The sequence below is a fragment of the Pan paniscus genome, chromosome 2 (genome assembly GCF_029289425.2).
Source record: "Pan paniscus chromosome 2, NHGRI_mPanPan1-v2.0_pri, whole genome shotgun sequence".
NCBI classification, from domain to species: domain Eukaryota; kingdom Metazoa; phylum Chordata; class Mammalia; order Primates; family Hominidae; genus Pan; species Pan paniscus.
The window spans coordinates 165,428,482-165,456,337 of NC_085926.1; the positions used below are offsets into that span (position 1 = coordinate 165,428,482).

The 27,856-nt window shown below is 35.7% G+C and overlaps 1 protein-coding gene across 1 annotated transcript in view; it reads right to left on the reverse strand.

Moving 5' to 3' along the window:
- Positions 1-27,856, reverse strand: part of WDR49 (WD repeat domain 49) — a 182,063-nt gene that overhangs the window by 56,220 nt on the left and 97,987 nt on the right. Inside the window, exons 9-11 of the mRNA XM_034957691.3 lie at positions 25,284-25,448; positions 19,865-20,013; positions 2,056-2,186 (exon numbers count right to left, since the gene is read on the reverse strand). Coding sequence (XP_034813582.1) covers positions 2,056-2,186; positions 19,865-20,013; positions 25,284-25,448 — 445 coding nt within the window. The remainder of the gene's footprint in view (positions 1-2,055; positions 2,187-19,864; positions 20,014-25,283; positions 25,449-27,856) is intronic.

Here is a 27,856-nt window from a genome sequence, read left to right on the forward strand (position 1 = left end):
TGACAGCCCTAAAGCTGCTCCTGGAAAATGGACAATACAAATAAAAGCTAATATTTATGGATGAGCTTATTGTGTGCTGAGCACTGTGTTAAATGCTTGCACAGATAATCTGAACTATAAACCAAAATATAGATATATTATTATCAGCCAGACAAAATTATGATTTAGAGTTTAAATAACTTGCTCATTATCAAGTTGTGGCAATTGGTAGAGCCGTGAGGGGAAATCAGACAGCCAGGCACAGGAGCTGATGATCAGAACTACCAATATATTTCCCTAGAAATAAGGATAAAGAAGAGCAAGTGCTGCTTCTTCAAAAATCTATTCATGCTCAAAGGAAACAATCAACAAAGCAAAGAGACAACCTACAAAATGGGAGAAGATAGTTGCAAACTTTACATCTGATAGTATAAGGGGTTAATATCCAAAATATATAACAAAATCAAACAACTCTGCAACAAAGAAAACCTGATTTAAAAATGGACAAAAGACCTGAATAAACATTTCTCAAAAGAAGACATAAAAATGGCCAACAGACATACAAAAAAAGTCCAACAACTCTGCAACAAAGAAAACCTGATTTAAAAAATGGACAAAAGACCTGAATAAACATTTCTCAAAAGAAGACACACAAATGGCCAACAGACAAATGAAAAAATTTTCAACATCACTGATTATCAGGGAAATACAAATCAAAACAACCTAAGTGAGTGAGACATCACTTCACTCCAGTCAGAATGGCTCCTATCGAAAAATCAAAAGATAAAAGTAATGGCGAAGATATGGGGCAGAGGAAACACTTACATATGGCTGGTGGGAATGTAAATTAGTATAGCCTTTATGGAAAATGATATGGAGGAATTGAAAATAGAACTACCATATGATCCAGAAATTCCACTACTGGGTAAGGAAATGAAATCAGCATGTGGAAGAGATATCTGCACCGCACCCTTATGTTTTTTGCAGCATTATTCACAAAAGCCAAGATATAAAATCAACTTAAATGTCCATCAATGAATAAATGAATAAAGAAAATGTGGTATATATACACACTGGAATAGTATTCAGCCATAAAAAGAATAAAAGCTTGTCATTTGCAGCAACATGAATGAACCTGTTGGACATTATGTTAGGTGAAATAAGCCAGGCATATAAAGACAAATATCACATCATATCACTCAGTTGTGGAATCTAAAAAGTTATTCTCATAAAAGCAGAGTAGAACAGTGGATACCAGAGGATGGGGAGGGAAGACAGGAGGGGTGAGAGATTAGTCAATGGGTAAAAAGCTAGTTATATGGGAGGAATGAGTTTTGGTGTTCTATTGCATAGTAGGATGACTAGAGTTAACAATAATGTATTGTATACTTCAAAATAGCTAGAAAAAAGATTTTTTAATGTTCTCATCACTAAGATATGATATATGTGTAAGGCTATTAATATGCTAATTACCATGATTTGATCATTGCACAATTTATACATGTATTGAAACATCATGTTGTGCTTCATAAATATGTACAATTATTAATATTATGTGTCAATCATAAGTTTAAAAAGAAATATATGGCCGGACACAGTGGCTCATGCCTGTAATCCCAGCACTTTGGGAGGCTGATGCAGGTGAATTGCTTGAGCTCAGGAGTTTGAGATCAGCCTGGACAACATGGCAAAAACCCATCTCTACTAAAAATACAAAAAATTGGCCAGGCATGGTGGGGCATGCCTGTGGTCCCAGCTACTCAGGAGGCTGAGGTGGGAGGATCACTTGAACCTGGCAGGTGGAGGTTACAATCAGCTGAGATCTGGCCACTGCACTCTAGCCTGGGCAACAAGTGAGACCCCATCTCAAAATACATACATATATATATATATATATATATACACACACACACACGTATATATACACACACACATATATACACACACACACACATATACATATATATATATATATATAAAACAACTGAGAAAAAGCTTTTCTAAAGGTGAGTGAGCCAAAACAAACCAAAACAAACCAAACTTCACCAATGATTGTCAAGTGAAAGTTCAATTTACCCGTAACAAGAGTTTGTGGAGGTAAAAACTCAGCACACAAGATGTCATCATGGTGCTGTATGCCTCCTTTCCATTCTTCAGGCTGGATGAAAAACTGATTGAAGTTTTGGGGTCGAAACACAGTAATAGACCTAGCAAAAAGGATATAGAATTTAGCTGTGGATCTAAAATTGAGGTAGATATTGAGTAGCCACTATCCACTTGAATGATGTGATCCGAGACTTTTAAAAGACTATGCTGCCTAAAATTTATCCCCACTTGACATCCATAATACTGAGTTTCCCACACTAAACATTTTTATTACCTCATTAAATTATCTGGTAAATTATAAATTTTTGACAATAGAAGGTTAATTATCCTTTCATAATCGTTAACAACAAACCATGTAACAATTTATCAGATTAATTATCCATCACCACGACCCTAAAGCAAAGTTTCCCCACATGGGTATTATGAAATCACCGAGTCTTATAGCAATAACAATTAAAAGAGGTGCAGGCCTATGAACAAATAATGTTTTGTACTTCAAACAAAGTCTATAAGGTTTTTTTTTCATCAAATTTTCTCAGGATATTTAGCACTCCTTGTGGCATTTTCAAGACTTACCTGATCACAGAATCCATTCTCTTGGAGTCTACAGCATCTTGAAGAACTACAATTTGTGGAACATTCTTGGAAAATGCCACCCCAAAGAAGTAGGACATAGGACAGATACATTTTGAACAGAAAGAAGAGTATTAGAGAGGTCAGTATCTTCTGGCACTGCTGATAAATTTGAGGACAGGACAGGATGGGCAAAGAATGAAATGCCTGTGCCTGGTGGGGAAGGGAGGAGTATAAAGATTCCATTGTTGGGGCATTAATACCACCCTGTTTTCACTTGATGATCCGAGCTCTGGCCATCAGCCTATACTAAGCCTCTTGTTCCTTCTAGAGCCATCTAGATCTCAAGTGAGCATTTGCAACCAAAGTTATGGGGTCTTTCACCATCATTCTCTCTTCACCTTCCTGAAATCTTTTATTCCCACCACTCTAAAGGTCTCTTAGTTGTCCTACCAGTGTTACTCCTCAGCCTCAGAGTTTCCAGTATGTCCTGCTTCTCTTCCTGCCTCCTGATCTTTCTTTCCCCACTCTTTATTTTCTATTCCCTTCTTTCTCTCACCCTTTTTAACATGTGGTATATATACACAATGGAACATTCCTTATCTTCATTCCTCCCTTTCTCTCTATCCACTCAAACTGGCTTAGAGATTTCATATATCACCATGAGTTCCAATGTCACTGCTATACAAATGGCTCTTAAATTCTCTTCATTCATAATCTTTGCTAGAAATAGTTTCCATTTGCCAGTTGACAGTTCCGTATAATGCTTCCATCTGCAAAAGATCTCAACATGTCAAAAATCCAAATTTGACATCTTCCCTCCATACCAGCCCTCTGTCTCCAATTCCCAAATATGGTTAATAGACCAACATTCCAGCCTCTTTGGGTGTCTTTCTCTTCCCTAGTCAAATCAAATACTTAGATTATATCTCTGCAATATGTTACATATTCGTTTCTTACTATTTTACTTCAAACAGTCAATGACAGCTTCCTAGTTCTGTGCTAACTACCTCATGGTTGAATTATTGTAACAGCGTACTGACAAATTTTACTGCTTCTAGTCTACCAATCTCTGGCACATTCTTCATCTGGCTACTAGATTAATTATTCTACTCTGGGGCATTTTCATTTATTCTATAAGAATTTCTTATTTGCCCTGTGGAAGTCACTTTGTTTATAGTGATGCAGGGTACAGAGCTGTCGGCATAAAATGACTAAAATTCAAGGTAAAATGTGGTAAGTGCTAAGGCATTACTGATCAACTGCCATGAAAGGCCAGCATAGAAATCAAAGAAGGCTGAGTTGAACACTGATATTTGAACTGGACCATAAAATATGGGTAGGATTTGCAAGATGAAAACACTCTGGATGGAGAAAACAACATGATAAAAGATAAGGCTAATGCCCCATTAGAAAGCCTTTGCTAGTTTTTTCGTTTTGTATATGATAAAATTCAAATGTGGAGCTCTGTTATTTAAGACCCAATAATACATAGATCTAATCTATGTTTTCAGAATTATTTCCCTCTATTCTTCTATCCTTGCTTTTCAGTTATATGTGAATATCCAATTAAGTATTTGAGAGAGGCACTGGAAGCCATTGAGTAAATATGGTACACCTTCTTAAGTGTTAATTTTGCTCAAAAAGTTTGAGGAAGAATAATTTTCTATTAAAATAAAGATAGATGAATTAATGCAAGAGAACGCAAAGTTTGCCTGAATTTCAAAAAAAGAATTCAAAGTTTTAAATTTATTTTTTGCTTGCAGTAGCTGTTTTGAATTGTTAGGAGCTAAGTTTCTGAAGTACACCTTCTTGTCCAACCCAAACAATATTCTTAGTCTTCTCTAGGTACCTCTTATATTTCTGTCGGTTTTGTTTTCATTCATGGTATACTTTTTCATGCCTCTATGAATTTCTTTTTACACACAGACCCACATCTACCTATTCACACACCAACTCTCTAAGGCCCATCTTATTCAGGTAGAATTCCTTAATAACTAGGATTAAAAGAAATAGTTCCTCTTCTGACCTCTTAACATCATTCACATTTAACTTGTAACATTTAGTGTTATACAGTTTCAGCTCCTTGGCTAAATTATAAATTCTGAAACCATGCATCTTGTCTTAATCTGTAATCTTACAGTAGCAAGCATAGTGACCTATACATATTGAGTGTTCAATAAATATCTGTCACATAAATGAAGAAAAAAATTATCTGCTTAAATGTCACCTCCTCAGGCAAGCCTTCCCTGACCACCCTATCTGAAGACTCTCTGAGTCTCTCATCTCTCACTCTATTTCATTTTTTATAACACTTACTACTGTATGACACTGTGATCTATATTTACTTGTTTATGTTCTATCTCTCCTATTATAAAGTAAGTTCTAGAAGAGCAAAGACTTTGTTTTTTTCCTTCTACAGCAGCAGTGTCTAGAATAATACCTACCACATGATAGGCATTTAACAAATATTTCCCGAATCAATGTGTGAATTATTCTATGTTTTAAATAATCAGATCCTTTGAATGGAGCAACAGGTTGCTGCAAATTCCATGAGACAGGTGAAAAACTGGTGCTTTCTCAAAAGCACCACCTCCTGGCTGGAGGCCAACAAACTCAGGACATTACAGCAACTCATGACAGAACAACCCTGCTCCAAGGAAGGAGAAAACAACAGCTAATCCCACTGCCTGTAACATCCTGGCTAACCAGTGGTCCTGAGTCTGTCCATGTGACAACTTCACTGTTAGCATAATGAGCATTCAAGAAAGCCAGCACACTAAATATATCTACAAGGACTCTCACAGAAGCTACTTCACTCTCCTGACACCTCCACCAGAGCAGGTGCTGGTACCTATGGCTGAAACACCTAAAGATGAATCACATCAGAGGACTCTTTGCAGACACTCCCCAGCACCAGCCCAAAGGCTGGTAGTCCCACTGGGTGACTAGACCCAGAAGAGCAGTAACAATCACTCCAGTCTGGCTCGTAGGAAGCCCCATCCCTAGGGGAAGGGGAAGGGACAGTGCACCACAGCAAGGGACCACCCCACCCCATGGGACAAAAGAGTCTGAACAGCAGCCCTTGAATTCCAGATTTTTTCACTGAAATAGTCTACCTGAATGAGAAGGAATCAGAAAAGTAATTCTGGTAATATGACAAATCAAGATTCTGTAACACCCCCAAAAGACCACACTGGCTCCCCAGCAATGAATCCAAACCAAGAAGAAACCTCTGAATTGTCAAATAAACAATTCAGAAGGCAGATTATTAAGCTACTCCAGGATATACCAGAGAAAACTGAAAAGCAATGAAAAGAAATTTTTAAAAATACAGGATATGGATGAAAAAATGGTCCAGATAAATAGATATCATAAAGAAAAAAACAATCACAACTTCTGAAAATGAAAGACACACTTAAAGATATACAAAATGCACTGGAAAGTTTCAACAATAGAATCAAACAAGTAGAAGAAAGAACTTCAGAGCTCAAAGACAAGGATTTCAAATCAACCCAATCAGAAAAAGAAAAAATAATTTCTAAAAAAAATGAATAAAGACTCCAAGAAATTTGAGATTATATTAAATGGCCAAACCTAAGAATAATTAGTGTTCCTGAGGAAGAAGATAAATCTAAAAGTTTAGAAAATTCCTTAGAAGGAATAATTGAGGAAAACTTCCATGACTTTTCTAGAGAGCTAGACATCCAAATACAAGAAGCTCAAAGAACACCTGGGAAATTCATCACAAAAAGATCATCGCCCAGGCACATAATCATCAGGTTATCTAAAGTCAAACAAAGGAAAGAATCTTGAGGGCTAAGAAGCAAAAGCATCAGCTAATCTATAAAGGAAAACCTCTCAGATTAACAGTACATTTCTCAGCAGAAACCCTACAAGCCAGAAGGGACTGGGGTCCTATCTTTAGCCTCCTCAAACAAAGTAATTGCCAGCCAAGAATTTTGTATCCAGCAAAACTAAGCTTCATAAATGAAGGAGAAAGTCTTTTTCAGACAAAAAAATGCTGAGAGTTAACAACTAACAAGCCAGCACTACAATAAAGGCTAGAAGGAGTTCTAAATCTTGAAACAAAACCTCAAAATTCACCAAAGCAGAACCTCCTTAAAGCACAAATCTCACAGAGCCTATGAAACAATAACACAGTGGAAAAACAACAACAACAACAATGTATTCAGGCAAAAACTAGCACAATAAATAAAACAGTACCTCACGTCTCAATACTAACATTGAATGTAAAAGGCCTAAATGCTCTGCTTAAAGGATACAGAATGCCAGAATGGATAAAAATCCACCAGTCAAGTATCTGCTATCTGCAAGAGACTCACCTAACATATAAGGACTCATAAACTTAAGGTAAAGGGGTGGAAAAAGATATTCCATGCAAACAGACATGAAAAGCAAGCAGGAGTAGCTATTCTTATATCAGACAAAACAGACTCTGAGGCAACAACAGTTAAAAAAGACAAACAAGAGCTTGCAGTGAGCCAAGATCACACCACTGCACTCCAGCCTGGGCAACAGAGTGTGACCCCATGTCAAAAAAAAAAAGACAAACAAGAACATTATATGATGATTTAAAAAATCAGTCCAACAGGAAAATATCACAATCCTAAATACATATGCGCCCAACATGAGAGCTCCCAAATTTATGAAACAATTATTAGTAGACATAAGAAATGAGATAGATGGCAACACAGTAACTGGGGGACTTCAGTACTGCACTGACACGAGTAAACAGGTTGTCAAGACAGAAAGTCAACAAAGAAACAATCGAATTAAACTATACCCTAGAACAAATGGACTTAACAGATATTTACAGAACATCCTACCCAATAACTGCTGAATATACATCCTTTTCATCAGCACATGGAACATTCTCCAAGATACAACATAAAATAGGTGACAAAACAAGTTTCAATAAATTTTAGAAAATTGAAGTTATATCAAGTACCCTCTCAAACTACAGTGGAATAAAATTGGAAATTAGCTCCAAAAGGAACCCTCAAAACTATACAAATACATGAAAATTAAGTAATCTGCTCCTCAATGATCTTTGGGTCAACAATGAAATCAAGATGGAACTTTAAAAATTCTTTGAACTGAACAATAATAGCGACACAACTTTTCAAAACCTCTGGGATACAGCAAAACTGGTGCTAGGGTAGAAAGTTCATAGCATTAAATACCTATATCAAAAAGTCTGAAAGAGCACAAATAGACAATATAAAGTCATACATCAAGGAACTAGAGAAACAAGAAAAAAACAAACCCAAACCCAGCAGAAGAAAAAATATAACAAGGATCACAGCAAAAATAAATGAAATGGAAACAACAACAAAAAAATGCAAAAGATAAATGCAACATAAAGCTGGTTCTTTGAAAAGATAAACAAAATTGGTAGACCATTAGTGCAATTAACCAAGAATAGAAGAGAGAAGATCCATATAAGCTCAATTAGAAATGAAATGGGAGATATTACAACTGATACCACAGAAATATGAAAGATCATTCAAGGCAACTATGAACACCTTTATGCATACAAACTGGACAATCTAGAGGATTTGGATGCATTTCTGGAAATACACAATGCCCCTTGATTAAATCGGGAAGAAATAGAAACTCTGAACAGACCAATAACAAGTAGTGAGATTAAGTAATAAAAAAAAATTGCCAACAAAAAAAGTCCAGGACTGGATGGATTCATAGCTGAATTCTATCAGACATTCAAAGACTAATTGGTACCAATCTTACTGAAACTATTCCAAAAGATAGAGAAAGAGGATATCTTCCCTAAATCATTCTATGGAGCCAGTATCACCCTGATACCAAAAACAGGAAAGGACATAATAAAAAAAGAAAACTGCAGACCAATGACCCTGTCGAACATAGATGAGAAAATCCTGAACAAAATACTAGCCAACTAAATCCAACAGCATTTCAAAAAGATAATCCAACATGATCAAGTGGGTTTCATACCAGGGATGCAGAGATGGTTTAACACACACAAGTTAATAAATGTAATACATCACATAAACAGAATTAAAAATAAATATCATATGATTATCTCAATAGATGCAGAAAAGACATTTGACAAAATCCAGCATCACTTTATGATTAAAACCCTCAGCAAAATCAGCATAGAATGAACATACTTCAAAGTAATAAAAGCCATCTATGACAAACCCACAGCCAACATTATGTTGAATGGGGAAAAGTTGAAAGCATTAACCCTGAGAATTGAAACAAGACAAAAATGCCCACTTTCACCACGTCTATTCAACATAGTACTGGAAGTCCTACCAGAGCAATCAGACAAGAGAAAGAAATAAAAGGCATCCAAATCAGTAAAGAGGAAGTCAAACTGTTGCTGTTTCCCAATGATATGATTGTATACCTAGAAAACCCTAATGACTTCTCTAGAAAACCCCAATGACTCCTTCAAATGCTCCTAGATCAGATAAATGAATTCAGTAAAGCTTCAGAATACAAAATCAATATATAGAAATTGGTAAAACTGCTATACACCAACAACAACCAAGCTGAGAACCAAATCAAGAACTCAACCTCTTTTAAGACAGCTGCAAAAAAAAAAAAGTAAATAAAGTACTTAGGAATATACCTGACCAAGGAGGTGAAAGATCTCTACAAGGAAAACTATAAAACACTGCTGAAAGAAGTCATACCTGACACAAACAAATGGAAACACATCCCATGCTCACAGATGAATAGAATCAATATTGCAAAAATGATCTTACTTTCAAAAGCAACCACAAATTCAAGCAATTCCCATGAAAATACCATCATCATTCTTCACAGAATTAGAAAAAACAAACCTAAAATTCATATTGAACCTAAAAAGAGCCCACACAGCCAAAGTAAGAGTAAGCAAAAAGAACAAATCTGGAAGCATCACATTACTTTATTTCAACCTATACTACAAGGCTATAGTTACCAAAACAGGATGGTACATAGAGCAGTGGGACATAGACATAAAAAGGCAAATAGACCAGAGGGACAAAATAGAGAACCCAGAAATAAAACCAAATACTTAAAGCCAACTAATCTTTGACAAAGCAAACAAAAGCATAAAGTGGGTAAAGGACATCCTATTCAACAAATGGTGCTAGGATAATTGGCAAGCCACATGTAGAATGAAGCTGGATCCTTGCCTCTTAACTTACACAAAAATCAATGCAAGATGGATCAAATACTTAAATCTAAGACCTGAAACCATAAAAATTCTAGAAGAACATGGGAAAAACTCTTGTAGACATTGACTTAGGCAAAGAGTTCATGACCAAGAACCCAAAATCAAATGCAACAAAACAAAAATAAATAAATAGATGGGACCTAATTAAACTAAACAGCTTCTGCACAGCAAAAGACATTATCAGCAGAGTAAACAGATAATCCACAGAGTGGGAGAAAATCTTCGCAAACCATGCATTCAACAAAGAATTAATTTCCAGAATCTACAAGAACTCAAACAAATCAGCAAGAAAAAAAAATTACAAATAATCCCACCAAATATAGTCAAAGGACATAAATAGAAAATTTTTAAAAGAACATATACAAATGGCCAACAAACATATGAAAAAATGCTCAACATCACTCATTATCAGGGAAATGCAAATCAAGACAGCAATGAGATACCACCTTACTCCTGCAAGAATGGTCATAATCAAAAAGCAAAATATAATACATGTTGGCATGGACGTGGTGAAAAGGCAGCCCTTTTAAACTGCTGGTGGTAATGTAAACTAGAACAATACTATGGAAAACAGTATGGAAACTTCTTAAAGAACTAAAACTAGATATACCATTTGATCCAGCAATCCCACTATGGGATATCTCCCCAGACAAAAAGAAGTCATTATATGAAAAAGACATATGCACACGCATGTTTATAGCAGCACAATTCATAACTGCAAAAATATGGAACCAGCCCAAATGCCCATCAATCAATAAGTGGATAAAGAAAATGTACCATATATATTATATATTATATATTTTATATATATATGCCACTTTATCCATATATATATATATATGCACCCTGGAATACCACTGAAATAATGACATTCATAGCAACCAGGATGGAGTTAGAGACCATTATTCTAAGTGAAGTAACTCAGGAATGGAAAAATCAAACATTGTATGTCCTCACTTATAAGTGGAAGCTAAGCTATGAGGATACAAAGGCATGATAATGCTATAATGGACTTTGGGTACTTGCGGGGAAGGGTGGAAGGGGAGTGAGGGATAAAAGACTGCACAATGGGAACAGTGAACACTGCTTGTGTGATGGGTACACCAAAATCTCAGAAATCACCACTAAATAACTTTTCCTTGCAACCAAACACCACCTGTACCCCCAAAACTATTGAAATAAAAAATAAAAAGCAAATAAATAAATAATTGTAATATTAATAGTTATATTATTTTAATAATATTAAAAAGGCTTCACAAGATAAGGTAACACAAATAAGGTAATTTGAAGTTCCGAAATTGCAGTTTAATCTCATAGTAACTTTATGTGTATGTATTTTTGATTTTCTCTTTTCCTACTGGTAAGTTTGGTTGAAAGATTACCCTTTGAGGAGGGAGACAGTGAGGTGGCAGTGGGAGAGAGAAGGTCAATCTTACATATTTTGCATTATCTCTCAGCCAAAATTCAACATCTAATGTCTTTTTGCCAAGATACTCATATTAAATTGACATACTAGGTATAGTCAGAGAATTAACACCAAAAGCACAAAATCTTTCTTATTACATGACATAAAAAATAGTCTTTCTGATATTTGACCTTGTGTGTCAAAATGTTGAAAAACTAGTTAGCTACCACTTTCCCCTCAAAACCTAACCTGAAACTTTCATTTGAAATGACAGTTGTCCTTAAAATAATTTGAGAATCTACACTGCAGCTCTTACTTTCTCTATTTCAAAGATAACTGTTTTTAAGTTTATACTTTTGCCACGTAAAATTAAAGTTCAGAATGAGCCAATTTTAAGGCCATTTTAGGAGTCTGAGAGACTTGTTTTCCTGGCATTGAAGGAGTTTACTAGTTCCATTACACACTCCACATTTGCCACCCTGAGAGTATCACAACTACTGCTACTGAATGATTGTGTCATCTTGTGAAAATGAATCACGTCTCTAATTTAGAATTTAGATATGACAACCAATTATGTGAGAACAAAATTAGTTTACCTGTCAAGTGCAAAAAAAAAAAAAAAGAAAGAAAAATATTTAAAACCACCTTTTTTCTAGGATGAATGAGCTAGGCAAATAACTTTTTAACCCAAACTTATCATGTAAAAATTGTCATGGAGAGAACACAAGAATTCAATTAACTACTTGTTCCCTCAGAAGTTAATTGTTGTTAGTCCTATTGTCATGTCTTGTTAATGCCTGTTCTTCAATTTATTGCTTTTTAGGCTTAAAAAGGGTATCTCAAAGGCAGAGAATTAGTTTGATATAATTCAGCTTATTTTTAGTCTTTTTCCTATTTTCCCAAAATTTGTAGAGTCAAATTTTGAATACTAGAATAAATATAAATTATATGTAAGAATTATTTGTGAATTTCAAAAATACCTGCCCCCTCTTTCCCTCCAATATGGCTATTCTAAAATAAATTGCAACATTGGAATATTCCATTCTGATTCTTATCCTAATAATGGAAACCAATTGAGTCATATAGAGTTATAGTTTCTTAGTAAGGCAATTATTAAGAATGTAATATCTTGTGATATATGTTTTATTTTTGAGTAACTTCAAATCTTTAGTCTCATTTCACTTAAAAATACTTTTAAAAATCAAATTATATCAATAGCTATTTATTGAGTTCCTACTTTCTACAGTGCTCTATGAAGGATGCTAGTATAAATAAAATTGTCAGAATCATTTAAAATTATATGAAAGATTCTGTTTTTTTATGAATAGAAAAAAAATCTTTTATGTGATAAATGGCAGCTACATACAACCCACATCTAACGTCATGTTTAATATTGAAAGATAGAATACTTCTCATTAAGATCATGACCAAGAAAAAGATGTTCACTCTCACCAGCCCTATTTAATATTGTGCAAAAATCTTTACAATTTCAAAGAAGCAAGGAAAGGAAACAACAGATACTGAAATTGAAAAGGAAGAAATGAAACTGTCCCTATTCTAGGAGACAAGATTTTCTTTTCTTTTTTTTTTTTTACATTTAAAATATTTATTTGCTTACCAAAAAACCCAAGATATAAAAGGCTAATTATAAAAAATGACACCAGTGAACAGTTTTTACCCAAGCTAACCAAAAACAGAATAATATTAACAGTGCAAAGAAATGAAAAGAAACTTCAGTTTACATTTTGAATTAAGATGTCAACGAAATAAAACAGCAAATTCATCAGCCTTGCTGTTCATTTACATGGCTTTAACATTTGAAGAAAATACAAAAAGCCTTTTCAACTTTGATAATCACTTTTGACTCTTTGGAGTTGACTGAGAAAGGAAACTACATCAAAACTTCCATATGTTAATACAGATTAAATGCATAATTTGAAAATGTGATAATTTTTTAGAGAACACACAAGCCAAGTTGTTACCATTCCATCTGAGTACTTTGATAAAACAACTTACAGACTTACTTGTAGGGTCCATTTTCATTTCCAAGCATGGCATAAAATATTTTAAATGGGACAGTTCTTTTGGTACATTTTACACAAAATTTCTTTCATAGATTTTTAGGCCTAAAATTAAAGAATTATACAGGATGACACTAAGGGGGCAATTTACTGAAATAACTGACATTCTCCACCGACAGCTCAAGACTGGATTCAGATTCCTCGGCACTTGTACAGTTTGATTTCTGTGAGCAATTAGATAATGGCACATAGATTATCATAGTCATGTTAGTTAAAAACATCTCTGCCCACATTTATGGTTTGACTTAAAATGAAGAAATATGAAGATATTTTCTTTCGTCACAAGGGGTAATCACTATATGAGTGGATTGCTGCAACTCTCCTGCAATGGGCAGAGATATTTCATCAATACCACCATCTCAACAGTTTGTCGCTAACTCTTAAGTAGTCTATTTTATTATAATGTATGAATATCAATCATATCTACACACTATAAAAATGTTAATTGAGCTCAGGTATGATACCAGCATCTTATCTTTACAGGCTCACAGGGAAAAGATGTAACTAAAGTTGCAATGATAATTATTTTATTTTATTTTAATTATTATTATACTTTAAGTTCCATGGTACATGTGCACAACGTGCAGGTTTGTTACATATGTATACATGTGCCATGTTGGTGTGCTGCACCCATTAACTCATCATTTACATTAGGTATATCTCCTAATGCTATCCCTCCCCTCTCCCTCCACCCCACAACAGGCCCCAGTGTGTGATGTTCCCCACCCTGTGTCCAAGTGTTCTCATTGTTCAATTCCCACCTATGAGTGAGAACATGCAGTGTTTGGTTTTCCGTCCTTGCAATAGTTTGCTCAGAATGATGGTTTCTAGCTTCATCCATGTCCCTACAAAGGACATGAACTCATCCTTTTTTATGGCTGCATAATATTGCATGGTGTATATGTGCCACATTTTCTTAATCCAGTCTATCATTGTTGGACATTTGGGTTGGTTCCAAGTCTTTGCTATTGTGAATAGTGCCACAATAAACATATGTGTGCATGTGTCTTTATAGCAGCATGATTTATAATCCACTGGGTATATGCCCAGTAATGGGATGGCTGGGTCAAATGGGATTTCTAGTTCTAGATCCTTGAGGAATCGCCACACTGTCTTCCACAATGGTTGAACTAGTTTACAGGCCCACCAACAGTGTAAAAGTGTTCCTATTTCTCCACATCCTCTCCGGCACCTGTTGTTTCCTGACTTTTTAACGATAGCCATTCTAACTGGTGTGAGATGGTATCTCATTGTGGTTTTGATTTGCATTTCTCCGATGGACAGCAATGATGAGCATTTTTTCATGTGTCTGTTGGCTGCATAAATGTCTTCTTTTGCGAAGTGTCTATTCATATCCTTCACCCACTTTTTCCTGGGGTTATTTGATTTTTTCTTGTAAATTTGTTTAAGTTCTTCGTAGATTCTGGATATTAGCCCTTTGTCAGATGGGTAGATTGTAAAAATTTTCTCCCATTCTGTAGGTTGCCTGTTCACTCTGATGGTAGTTTCTTTTGCTATGCAGAAGCTCTTTAGTTTAATTAGATCCCATTTGTCAATTTTGGCTTTTGTTGCCATTGCTTTTGGTGTTGTAGTCATGAAGTCCTTGCCCACGCCTATGTCCTGAATGGTATTGCCCAGGTTTTCTTCTAGGATGTTTACGGTTTTAGGTCTAACATTTAAGTCTTTAATCCATCTTGAATTAATTTTTGTATAAGGTGTAAGGAAGGGATCCAGTTCCAGCTTTCTACATATGGCTAGCCAGTTTTCCCAGCACCATTTATTAAATAGGAAATCCTTTCCCCATTTCATGTTTTTGTCAGGTTTGACAAAGATCAGATGGTTGTAGATGTGTGGTATTATTTCTGAGGGCTCTATTCTGTCCCATTGGTCAATATCTCTGTTTTGGTACCAGTACCATGCTGCTTTGGTTACTGTAGCCTTGTAGTATAGTTTGAAGTCAGGTAGTGTGATGCCTCCAGCTTTGTTCTTTTGGCTTAGGATTGTCTTGGCAATGCAGGCTCTTTTTTAGTTCCATATGAACTTTAAAGTAGTTTTTTCCAATTCTGTGAAGAAAGTCATTGGTAGCTTGCTGGCGAGGGCATTGAATCTGTAAATTACCTTGGGCAGTATGGCCATTTTCACAATATTGAATCTTCCTATCCATGAGCATGGAATGTTCTTCCATTTGTTTGTGTCCTCTTTTATTTTGTTGAGCAGTGGTTTGTAGTTCTCCTTGAAGAGGTCCTTCACATCCCTTGTAAGTTGGATTCCTAGGTATTTTATTCTCTTTGAAGCAATTGTGAATGGGAGTTCACTCGAAAGATTCTCTTTTTCTTATGTGTGCATGTCTAGACTTTTAAGGAGATAAAACCTTCATAAACAAATTTCTCACAAAAGAAAGCAATAAATATATACGGTGATGGATATGTTAATTAGTTTGATTTAATCATTTCAAGATGTATACAAATATCAAGACATCACCTTGTATACTGTAAATATATACAATTTTTATTTGTCAATTATTCCTGGATAAAGCTAGAGGGAAAAACACAGAGATTTCTCCTTTATAGAAAAGAGAAAATTAAAATCAGGGGAACTAGGAGGCCTTTTTTTTTTTTTTGAGAGAGAGAGAGAGAGAGAGCTTTAAATATATTACAAAATCATAGATTTTGGAGGCAGGATAAAATCTTAAATTCTTAATTTATTTAATTTTACTAGAACTATACATATTATATGCCTACTTTGAACAAATGCAAAGTTAACTGATTATCTAGTCATTTAATTTTAGCAACATAAATATGGCCACAGATTCAACCAGGTATTTGTGAATTGACTCTATGCCAATTCACAACTTAGTTTCTAAGTATATTTTGCTTAAAATAATGAGAAACACATTTCTATACTTCTAAATTTGGGACTTCTTTTTACTGACAGAAAAATTCTCTAGATATGAATGACTGTATTCCCAAATAGCTAACATGTGCTCTCTAGTTCATTTTGCTTAGACCCAAACATTCATATTTACCATATTCTGCCTTTTATGTATGGACCTGCCTGCCATCCATAAACAAGTGGATGCCTTTGAAACAGGAATCATGATTCTTTACATTCAGTCTACTGTAGTTTCTAACTCAGGGCTTTCAACCTAGGTGCAATTAAAAAATATATATGGGAAGGAAAGGGGAAAAAAAGAGAGTAAGCTATATATCTGAGTTGTTGTTAAGTTGCTACCACATGCTTTTTTGTGTGTTTCTTCATATGTACTGATTCATTAGCTTCAATTAAAATGACAAAATATTCAATTAATCATTTAATTTAAAATATATAATTGCTGTCTCATGGTGTGATGACTCCATTTGCAATTAGTCCTACCCAGGAGTGGTAGAAAGAGTATTGACTTTGGCACAGAATTCTAACTCAGCGGCCTACTAACTTTGTCACCTTGGCCGAGCTACCCAACCTCTTCAAACTTCGGTAGCCTCCCTTGTAAAATAAGGTTGCTAATACTTAGACTTCTGATTCATTGTAAAGAGAGAATATAATAGATTTTCATATCTATGCTGCTTGCCTCTCACTAAGAATGTGACTGTGAGTAATTAATCTCTCTAATCCTTAGTTTCCCTGTCTATTCAACTAACATTTATTAAGTCACTCAACAAATATCACCAAGTATCTAGTAAGCTCCAGGAATGCACACATACACAAATATCCCTATTAAAGAAAATGTAAGAAACTAGAGAGCAAAAAGACAAAATGGGGACATTTTGTCTCTATACTGAGGGTTAAGAGAAATGTCCTGGCAGAGAAGATATCTGAACGAGTCTTCAAATAGGAATAAATGTTAGCCAAATGAAAAAAGTTTGAGAGGGATTTCTAGATAAGAGGAGAGAATAAAGGCATAAGGGTGTGAAACAGTACGGCTTGTATATGAACACCCTAAGCAAGCTGCTATTTGATAGAGTTTAGAATATACAGAAAATGGGAGAAAATGAAACTAGAAAATAAAAGAATATGTCCAGGTCAGAGGGAGCTTAGACACTCTGAAAAGTTTTAAGCAAGCACATAACATAGACACTGAAAGGTTTTAAGCAAGGACATAACATAGAATTCATTGGAGAAAGAAATCCCTGTAGCTAAAGTGAGCAGAATCTATTTAAGAAGTGAGAGGTGGGCATTAGGAGGACAAAGGACAAGTTAGAAGGCTGTGGCATTCATCCAAGTGGAAATTATGCTCTGAATTATACTAATACTGTTGTACAATTTATAGGAGCAGGTTTAAGAAATGTTTAGGGCATAAAACAGATATGACTTAGTGACTTCTTGTTGTGTGTGAAGAGGGAGAACCAGAGTGGATGACTGGGTCTCTGGCAATTAATTGAAGTTCCAAACAAAAGAGAAAAAGCACGTTTTGGAAAGGAGATAAATAATTATTTCAGTTGAGAACATGTTGAATTTGAGATTGCAGTCAGACACGTACAGCAAGCAAATGGATAACTGAGCTTAGAGAGATAAGACCTGAAGACAGATATTTGAGTTATCTATAAAATATTGCCTACCTTCCGAGATGATGCTAAGGATTAAATTAGATAACATGTATAAAGTGGCTAATGCTACACAGCACTGTAAATAAAATAAATCAGATGGCATATTTAAGTACTTTACTCAAAAATGTAATTACCATTCCATCCTGCACATTATTATTGAACCAATCTCTGTATTTGGATAAAATCTGAAGTAAAAGTTACAACTTAACCTAATGGACTCTAAAACAAGGTATTGAAGAAAGCTTAGTAAGACGACTGTCAATCTTCCAGTTATTTCTTCCCTAATCACTAAACTATTAAGGAGTTGGCTTAATGGTCCATCCTCCTGTAACTATAACTGAACAGTTTCCTGCCCTCTTGCCTCTTTTGTTAAATGCCTCCTGGTAAAAAGAATCCTGTCTTAGATCCTGTAAAATCTATCTTAACATAAAGCCTCTGATTTAGAATATATAATTTTTAAATCCACCAATATAAAGTGAAATAATATAACAGAATGTATTAATTCAATTTTCAATTTCAACTAAGGTATCCAAGTCCTGACAACCTTGAGGATAACGGAAAACATGAAGGAAGATGGAAAAAGTGATAATTTTTCCTACTCTCATACCAGTTTTTCCAAAGCTTCTTCCCCAAATTATAGAAAGTACCACCCACCAACATAGATAGAATAATAGATGTTCCTTTAAGCCACTTTTAGGTGACTCTTCATCTAATCTTTCTAATTTTCCCTTGTAAGCAATCAAAAAAATCTTACAGTTGATGCTAATTCCTAACTATGGATATCTAAAAATAAATTAAGGAAATGGCATTGCCAAGTTTTGACTTGAATTGATTATTTTAAAAAATTCCTTTTTGTTATGTTTAAAACTTAAATTGGATCAGCTGGACACCACACATGGTAGAGAGCTAAACTTATTCATTGCCATTTTCTAAGTATAGAGATCATTAGATCATAGACTGTGGAGTGGTTGTGGGTTGATAATGGATCATGAATCCTTTCAGAGATGTGAAGTCTTGTCCTTCACAGATGAGGATGATTGAATTAGTTCTTAATATCAAGTAGAATAATCTGGCTATACTTACTTTCTTATTGTCAAATTACTCCTAAAAATAGGGCAGTGTGTGGCACTGTTTGCTGGTCTGCATTTGCACATTTGCATTAGAAAAAACTCTTCCCTGTGATTGATAAAAATCCCCAAATATATACTGCTGGTTTTCTAGGTATAAAGTCTGATTTAATCCGAGCTTCAAAGCATTAAGGTCATAATTCTATAGTGAATAACGTTGGATGACTACCTATTAGAGCAATATTTTGTAAACTGATGAATTAAAGGACAATATATTTTCAAAACATATCACACTTTAATTTTCCTACTGCTTCTACAGTGCCACAGAACTGTTTATGATCCTTAGTTCTGTCAGGAAAAAAAAAGGAAGGAAAAGTAATTTTCCTTCTAATGAAATGGAAGAAATGCTCCTCGAGAAGAGTAAGTGCCTTTCGAAAGACATTTTCTGCACTGATAGAAAGGAGGAGCTATCACAGGACTCAGTTGGCTATTTCCCTCTTGTGTTGCAATTGAAAATAAGTCATGAGAAAAGAAGTAATGAGTTTCCTTTACAGTTGAAGGAATGTAATTTACAAGTTAAGAATTGATTGACTATAAAATTTGGGAAACTTTTGGAACCTAGGAAGTGGTAATACATCCCCATCTGAAATGGTTAAAGAAAGAAAAATTTCCAAAGCCAGAAGAAAACCTAACAATTCTCAAAGCCACTCAAGCTATGCGGTCTTCTAATATTTTATTCACTAAGCATTCAGTCAATTCCAACTAGGGTATCACTCACCTAGGTCACCAGCAAGTTTTAATGACACAGAGTCAACCAAGATTTTTATGTTCTTTTTTCTTTTAGATTTTGATTAAAATAAAAACATTCTCCTTTTTACCTTCCTATAGTTTTCCATGAGGCATAATCATACCTCTCCCAGCCTGTAACCAGTATTTTCTTCTTAAGAATGAGGATTTGTGAAATATCCACAGCTCCATCTTGCCCAACATTTAGTGTATGGTGACAATATCCATTGAAGTCCCATATCTTTAAAAGAAAAATTAAAACCACTTTGAGACAGGAAGGTAAACTTTTTATATTCTGAACCAGGATTAATTCATTTAGGATATGTAATCATTAAAGAAAATCAACTCATCATTGAATTTTGCCACTATATTACTCTTGTAATATTGTGAAATATCTAGTTGGTCTTCATCCCCATTTCTCAGCACAATAACTTTTAAAATCCTCAGACTCTTTCTCTAATGATAAGACAGTATTTAGTATGCTAATGACATGCCTCCAGGCTGGGGAGCCCTAAATAGCTTCAGGGTGGAGGCTGTTCTCAAGAAACGCCAAGGCATAATTAGAAGGTGGAAATTTCAGCCCCACCCCGAAATCCCTAGGGAGCAGAGAGAAGTTTAAAGTTGAGTTCATCTCCAGTGGTCAGTGATGGAGTCAATCAACCCTGTGTAATGGAGCCTCCATAAAAACCCAAAAGTATGGGAGTTGAAGAGATTCTAGACAGCTGAACATACGTGGAGGTTGCTGGTGGGTGAAAAGCCCACAATGGAAGGGCTGTGTCCACATGCCTTGCATTATGCATCTCTTCCATCTGTCTGTTCATCTGTATCCTTTGTAATATAATTTATAATTAATGAATACATGTAAGTCAAGTGTTTCCCTGAGTTCCGTAAGCCACTCTAGCAAATTAATCAGATCCAAGGAGAGGGTCACAAGAATGCTGATTTACAGCCCGTCAGTCAGAAGCACAAGTTACAACATATGCTTGTGACTGGCATCTAAAGGAAGAAGCAGACTTGTGGGACTGAGCCCTCAACCTAGAGGATCTGACTCTATCTCCAAGTAGACAGTGTCAGAATAGAATTGAATTGGAGGACACCCAACTGGTGTCCTCTGTAAAATCTACCACAGAATTGGTGTGTGGGAAAAATCCCTACACACATTTTGGTGGCCAGAGGTGTGTATTGCGTTCATTGTGATGGTAGGAGAAACTGACTTTTTTTCCTATATAAAGTCACCCATCACTTAATAACAGGATACATTCTGAGAAATGCATCACTGGGTGATTTTATCATTGTGCCAGTATCATACAGTGTACTTATACAAACCTAAATGATACAGTCTACTACACACCTAGACTATATGGTATAGCCTATTGCTCCTAGGCTACAAAACTGTACAGCATGTTACTGTACTGAATACTGTCAACAATTGTAACACAATGGTAAGTATTTGTGTATCTAAACATAGAAAATGTACAGTAGAAATATGGCATTATAATCTTAAGGGACCACCATCGTATATGCAGTCCGTTGTTAACTGAAATGTTGCTAGACAGTTTATGACTCTACTTGTAACTCTATCAATCTATTCTAATAATAGTTCTTCAAATACTGTAAGTTAATATGTATACTAAATGGAGAGACAATAAAAAATCATGAAGAAAACCATTTTGGAATCTGTTGACATCCTGAAGTTTTCACTATGTCTAAATTTCTGCTTCCTTATCTGTGATACAGGAACTTTACTCCTCAGGGATGCTTGGAGGATTAAACAGCTGATAAAGAACCTGAAACAGTCATCATTTACTAGATTTCTCATCCTCTACCGATAAAACCTCCTGTTGATGGTGGGTGCCAGACCCAGTCCTCAAGAGGGCACAAGCAGTTCTGGTTTACCTACTCAGACAGTGGAGTGAAAACTTAAGCCCAATAGGCATACTTTACGAGAGAGCATCATTAGATTAGTAGCAGTTAAAACTAAGCCCTACTATGAAACCTTGTTGGCACATCATGCATAGAGGTCACATTGGTGCTATCGAAATTAAAATGCAGGCCAGGCACCGTGGCTCATGCCTGTAATTACAGCTTTTTGGGAGGCTGAGGCAGGCAGATCACTTCAGGTCAGGAGTTTGAGACCAGCCTGGTCAACATGGTGAAACCCTGTCTCCACTAAAATTACAAAAATTAGGCAGAGCCGGATTCAGTGGCTCATGACTGTAATCCCAACACTTTGGGAGGCTGAGGCAGGCGGATCACAAGGTCAGGAGTTTGACACCAGCCTGGCCAATATGGTGAAACCCCATCTCTACTAAAAATATAAAAATTAGCCAGGCATGGTGGCACGCACCTGTAGTCCCAGCTACTCGGGAGGCTGAAGCAGGAGAATAGCTTGAACCCAGAAGGTGGAGGTTGCAGTGAGCTGAGATCATGCCACTGCACTCTAGCCTGAGTGACAGAGTGAGACTCCATCTCAAACAAACAAACAAACAAAAAAATTAGCCGAGCATGGTGGTGCACACCTGTAACCACAGCTACTCGGAAGGCTAAGAGAGGAGAATCACTTGAACCTGAGAGGCAGCGGTTGCAGTGAGACAGGATCATCCCACTGCACTCCAGCCTGGGCAACAGAGCAAGACTCTGTCTCAAAACATTATTATTATTATTAAAAGGCATATACCCTTTAAAAATTTAGCTTCTAGAAAGTCACCTCACAGATGATTAAAAATTGGCTTAAAATTTGGCTTAAAAATTCAGCTTCTAGAAAATCATCCACAGATACATTCATATATGTAAAATGACATATTTTCAAGCATATTCTTGCAGCATTGTTAAAAAGCAAAAGATTTGAATCAATGCAATTGCTCATTAGTAAGTAAGAAATTGAACAATCAGAATAAGGACTATCTATGCAGTAGCATATAATGTAGCCATAAAGAAGAATGAGTCATCTCCATTTTCCTAGACTCTGCCAAAACTCAACTGCCTATGGAAGCTTGAGCAAGTTGCCTTAACTCCTTGGGCTTCAGTTTCCCCTACTAAAAATACAAAAAATTAGCTGGGCGTGGTGGCAGGCGCCTGTAGTCCCAGCTACTCGGGAGGCTGAGGCAGGAGAATGGTGTGAACCTGGGAGGCAGAGCTTGCAGTGAGCCGAGATCGTGCCACTGCACTGCAGCCTGGGCAACAGAGCGAGACTCCGTCTCAAAAAAAAAAAAAAAAATCAGGATAAGAGTACCAACCTTATAGATATACATATATGTGTGTGTGAAATGCTCAGAATAGTGCCTGGTTCATAGTAAGCATGGAATAAATGTTAGCTAACATTATTATTATTGTATCCATTTATATGAGTCAATATCCAAGACAGAAAAATGCAAATGCAGAACAGCATGTATAGTAGGCTGCCATCAAGAAACAAATGGCCAGGCACAGTGGCACGTGTTTGTAATCCCAGCTACTCAGGAGGAGGCTGAGGCAGTAGGATCATTTGAACCTAGGAGTTTGAAACCAACCCAGGAACACAGTGAGACCCTGTCTCTAAAAACAAACAAACAAGAATGACTGAACGAAAATAAACAAACAATGGTGTTTGTGGCTAGAAAGGTGCACAAGAAAACAGTAACAGTGGTAGCCTCAGAGAAGGAGCTGGAAACAGGGATGATATATTTTCACTATATATCCATTTCATATTTCAAAAATTTTATTTTATGCACACATTAATTATTCAAAACATTAATTAATTTAAAAATAGACCGTTCAAAGCCATAATGAATGAGTTAATAATTTTAAGTCTTTGATTATGTAGGTACTGAATTTGGATTCTAAATTTATAAATTAGATTGGAAAATGTCATTCATTCTTGTTTCTTCATAGAATATGGTCAGAGAAACTCAACCCTGATTTATGTATCCTACACAGAAGTTGCCAGACTTCAGAATTCTGTTGTGCTCTTGTGATAAATATAAATGCACCTTCAGAAGCAGTTATTATACTACTAAATTCACATTAACTTCTAAGATGTCAAAGCTTCAGTTGAGACTTGAGGTGCACAGATACTCTTCATCCATGTCGCTATGTTTTCCTCTAAACATGGCTCTTACCAAGTCCACCTTAAATAATTTCCACAAGTAGGTATTGCAAAGATCTGAATGTCCCCAGGTCCGACTAAGTCCCTTAGCTGGGAATATTTTAGCAGAATCTACAAGGTAAGCCTTACCCTAGATTCTATACCCAGTTACTTTCCAAGATAGAGGTAAATAGAACCTAATCCGTTCACTCCAATGTTGAGTGCAATCTCACACCCCAGGACTGGTAAGCGAGATACTGGCTTTTACTATTTGCCTGAACCACTGTCTAATACTCCAGGTCCAGTTATTTCCCTTTTATTTCACCTCAATTATTGGGATTATGGTTGTCCTGGTACCTTCACACATCTTATCAGCTCTCCCGTAAACTAGATTACTTTACTTAAACCCAAATCTCCAGTCCATACCTTATTCCATTAACCTTCTCATAGGCCAACTTCTACTGATTTCCAGAGATTCCCTTTTCAACCCACCATAGCACCTTCCTCACACTAATGACTGCCAGCCTGTAATCTCCCTGAATACCTAAACTTCTAGGATGTTCTACCTACATATCCAGGTAGCTTTCCATCACTCTCCCCTACAGCTTAACTGAGTGTATCATACACTACACCATGGAAGGTAGTCTAATACCCAGTTATAGCAGGTTTGAGAAACATTCAAAGTTTATTCAGGGAATTACCTTCTATTGCCTCAAAATGGCACAAGCCATTTCCAATCAAAGACTCATTACTCTTGGGGCTGAGGGGAGCAGAGAAGATTCACTGGTGGGTATGACTTCAGATATCAAGTATCTAGTTTTTCATGAAAAGTTGACCATTTTGAAAAGGAAATTAGCAACTTCCTCCCAGAAGAAATATATGATAATTATAGAATAAGAAACTTAGAAATATAAAATCATGTAAGTTTAGAATGGATAAGATTATGATTATTCTTTCTACTGTCTGAATTTCACATAACAAAAATTAAAATTACAAAATAGGTTTACTTTTAAATATTTATTTCTTGAAAAATTTGCATCTATGCCATTTTTTAAAGTTTAGTTAAGTGTTCCTGATTTCTCATTTAATCAACTTTTAAAAAGAAAACTAGAGACATTAGCCAAAGCACATGAAATTATCAAGGCATCGTATTCCCCAAAGTAGTCCCTATTCACTACACTGAAAAAGGGGCTTTCTGAAATGAGTAAGCCAAGTTATATTTTCATTCTAAATAATTTATTCAGAAAAATTATTTATTCATTTTTCCACAGAGGTTTATTTTCCTAGCAGCTTTATTAGATGGTTGGAGTTATTTCACTCTTACCATGTCTCATTTCTCTTCTTGCAATACCAAAAAGGCAAAAAATGAGAATATCTATAGCCATGTCTTCTGGCATAGTATTTTAGTCTCCTCATATCTGGATAGAAAAGCATCATTGTGTTCGCACCTTTACAGTCCCATCTGTGCTGCCAGTCAAAAGCCGAGTCTCATTTGCATCAAGGGCCATAGTGCTGATTTCTGCGTTGCCGTGGCAACCAGTAAACTGTTTGATTTTCTGCCCAGTGTCTATCATCCAGAAGGAAACAGTAGACCCTGTATCAGAGCTGATTACCTAAGAGAAAATAACATTTTAAAGAAATTAAATATAGTCTCAGAATCAACCATTTATATTTCAATAAACATATCCAGCCTGTGCATTTCTAGTCCAAAGATCCCCCAACAGAGACATTTTTGTAATGGACTTTCTTTCTATTAAGCTGATAACATTTCAATTTCGACTAGACCTGAGGTAATGAAGTCGTGATCCTCTTTATCAGAGAAGATAGGAATCTGCTTTCCTTACTCACCATTCAGCTTTAGTGTCTAGAGGCCATTCCGAAATCAAATTCTGAAAATAAACTTACGAATCTTTCCCATTTAGATGAGAAAGCTGATTTTACTAGTCATGGTGCTCTGACACTATTTACTATATGAAAAGAAACATTTTATAATATAGCAGCTTTCATTTAGCATTCAGAAAAGAAGCTCTACCAGCCATTATGGAAAATGTTAATTTCAACAAATTACTAGAGCTGTGCTTTTAATGCCATTAGTCCTTTGCTTTCTTTTTTCCCAAACTACTGTGTATATTTTTATAGCTAAACACAATTATTGATAGATTACTAAAAAAAAAAAAAGAGCACAGGTTAAATATAAATCTACATGCACACTTTGAAAGGAAGGCAACAAGACAAATGCTAGAAGGGAAAGGATTATACACAGCAGTTCAAAAATGAGAAATTTTATAGTGGCAAGTGGACTGCTAATTTCAGCTCAAGATATTTAAGAGATTCATAGGTTAAAACCACCTAGCTAATATGACTTTGGAAATCAAAATAATGAAAGAAACATAATAACTACATAAATGCATAGCTAGGAAGTTCTCTAAAGCAATATGTAGATTTTAAGGAAGCTTAAAGCATTTCTTTTTCTGTTTAGGTATTGCTTACCATTGTATAAATGTAAATGTATTAACAATATGTTAAATTTAAATGCTGCATTTTCATAATCAAATGGGTTGAAGTTTATCAAATGTATATTCAATACTGGCCATCATGCATACATTCATTCATTCATTCTACAGCCACATGCATAACATCCAGGCTCCATAATGGCAATGGAACTTCACTGGCAAAATCCTGCTCTCAAGGAATCTATTGTCTATGGTCTACACCTGTACATTAAAACCACCTGGGGAACTTTAAAAAGCATCACTGCATACCAGATCAGAAACTCTGATTCAATTGGCCAAGGAAATGGATCTTTAAAGAGCATCACAGGTGATTTAAATTTACAGCCTGACCTATGACCTGCTGGTCTAGATGAAGAAACAGACAAGAAACAGATAAATGCTAAAAAATGTTTCAAGTTTAGAGGAATCACCTTTGGGTACTGTGGAAGTACAGAGTGGAAAACCTGAAATCCACTTGCTGGAGTGGGGGATTAGGTTAGGGAGTGGAGGAGCAAGGGGCAAGTCAGGATTCACAAAGGAGGTGATAACTGGTCTGGAATTGAAGATGGAGACATGTATTTATTATGAGGTGTACCCCAAGCCCTTTCACTTGTTATCTCATTTGATCTTTATGAAAACTCTGTGAAATAATGTTACCAACATTATTTTACCAACGACAAAATTGAGTTTGTAATCAGCTAATAATGTCCCCAAACTTACAGGTTTGAATCCTTGACATAGACAGCCACATCATAAGGTCTTCCTCTATTCCTGCACAGTATTCCAGATAACTAACAGTTCACTTAGAAAAGTACTTGGAGAATATTCCAAGAATGAGAAACAATACAAAGTTTAATGAGCCTGAGTGCAGAGTATTTGAAGGGACAAATATGGTGGGATATCAAATGAGTAGGCAAGCTGAAGATGGAATTTTAGAAATCTCTGGTAAGCAGCTCCAAAGAATATTGAGTAATTATAAAGTCAGTTTTACTGGGAGAGGGCCCACAGCTTTCATCAATTATCATTGGGGGCCAATGATTAATCCAAAAGGCTAAAAACATTATTATTATTCTTAATAAGGAAAAGAGTAATACAGTGTTTTTTGTCAGTTGGCTTGTAAAGATACTTCTTGCAGCAATGTGGAGAACAAACTGGGGTTTTGGGAAGACCATTTGGAGGCTTCAGACTAGTCCAGGTAAGAGATTCTCAACTAACAAAATAGTTCTGGGGGTACAAAGGAGGGGAGCAATTGAAAGACAGGGCCATGATTTAGCAACATGTGTATCTCAACAAAGAACTGATAATGAGCATGGGATCCTTTTAGCCCTTTTTTTTCTGAAATTACAACTTCAATGAGACAATTTCTTAAATGAAGTAAACCTGTATTTATGCTACACATTTTCTCTCAGTGAAATCAAAATTACCTTAAATATTGAATTACCATTGTTAAACTACTGTGTAATTTCTAAGACCAAATGATCTGGATCTTTGAAATAATGTAACAACACATTAATTAGCATTCCATGTCA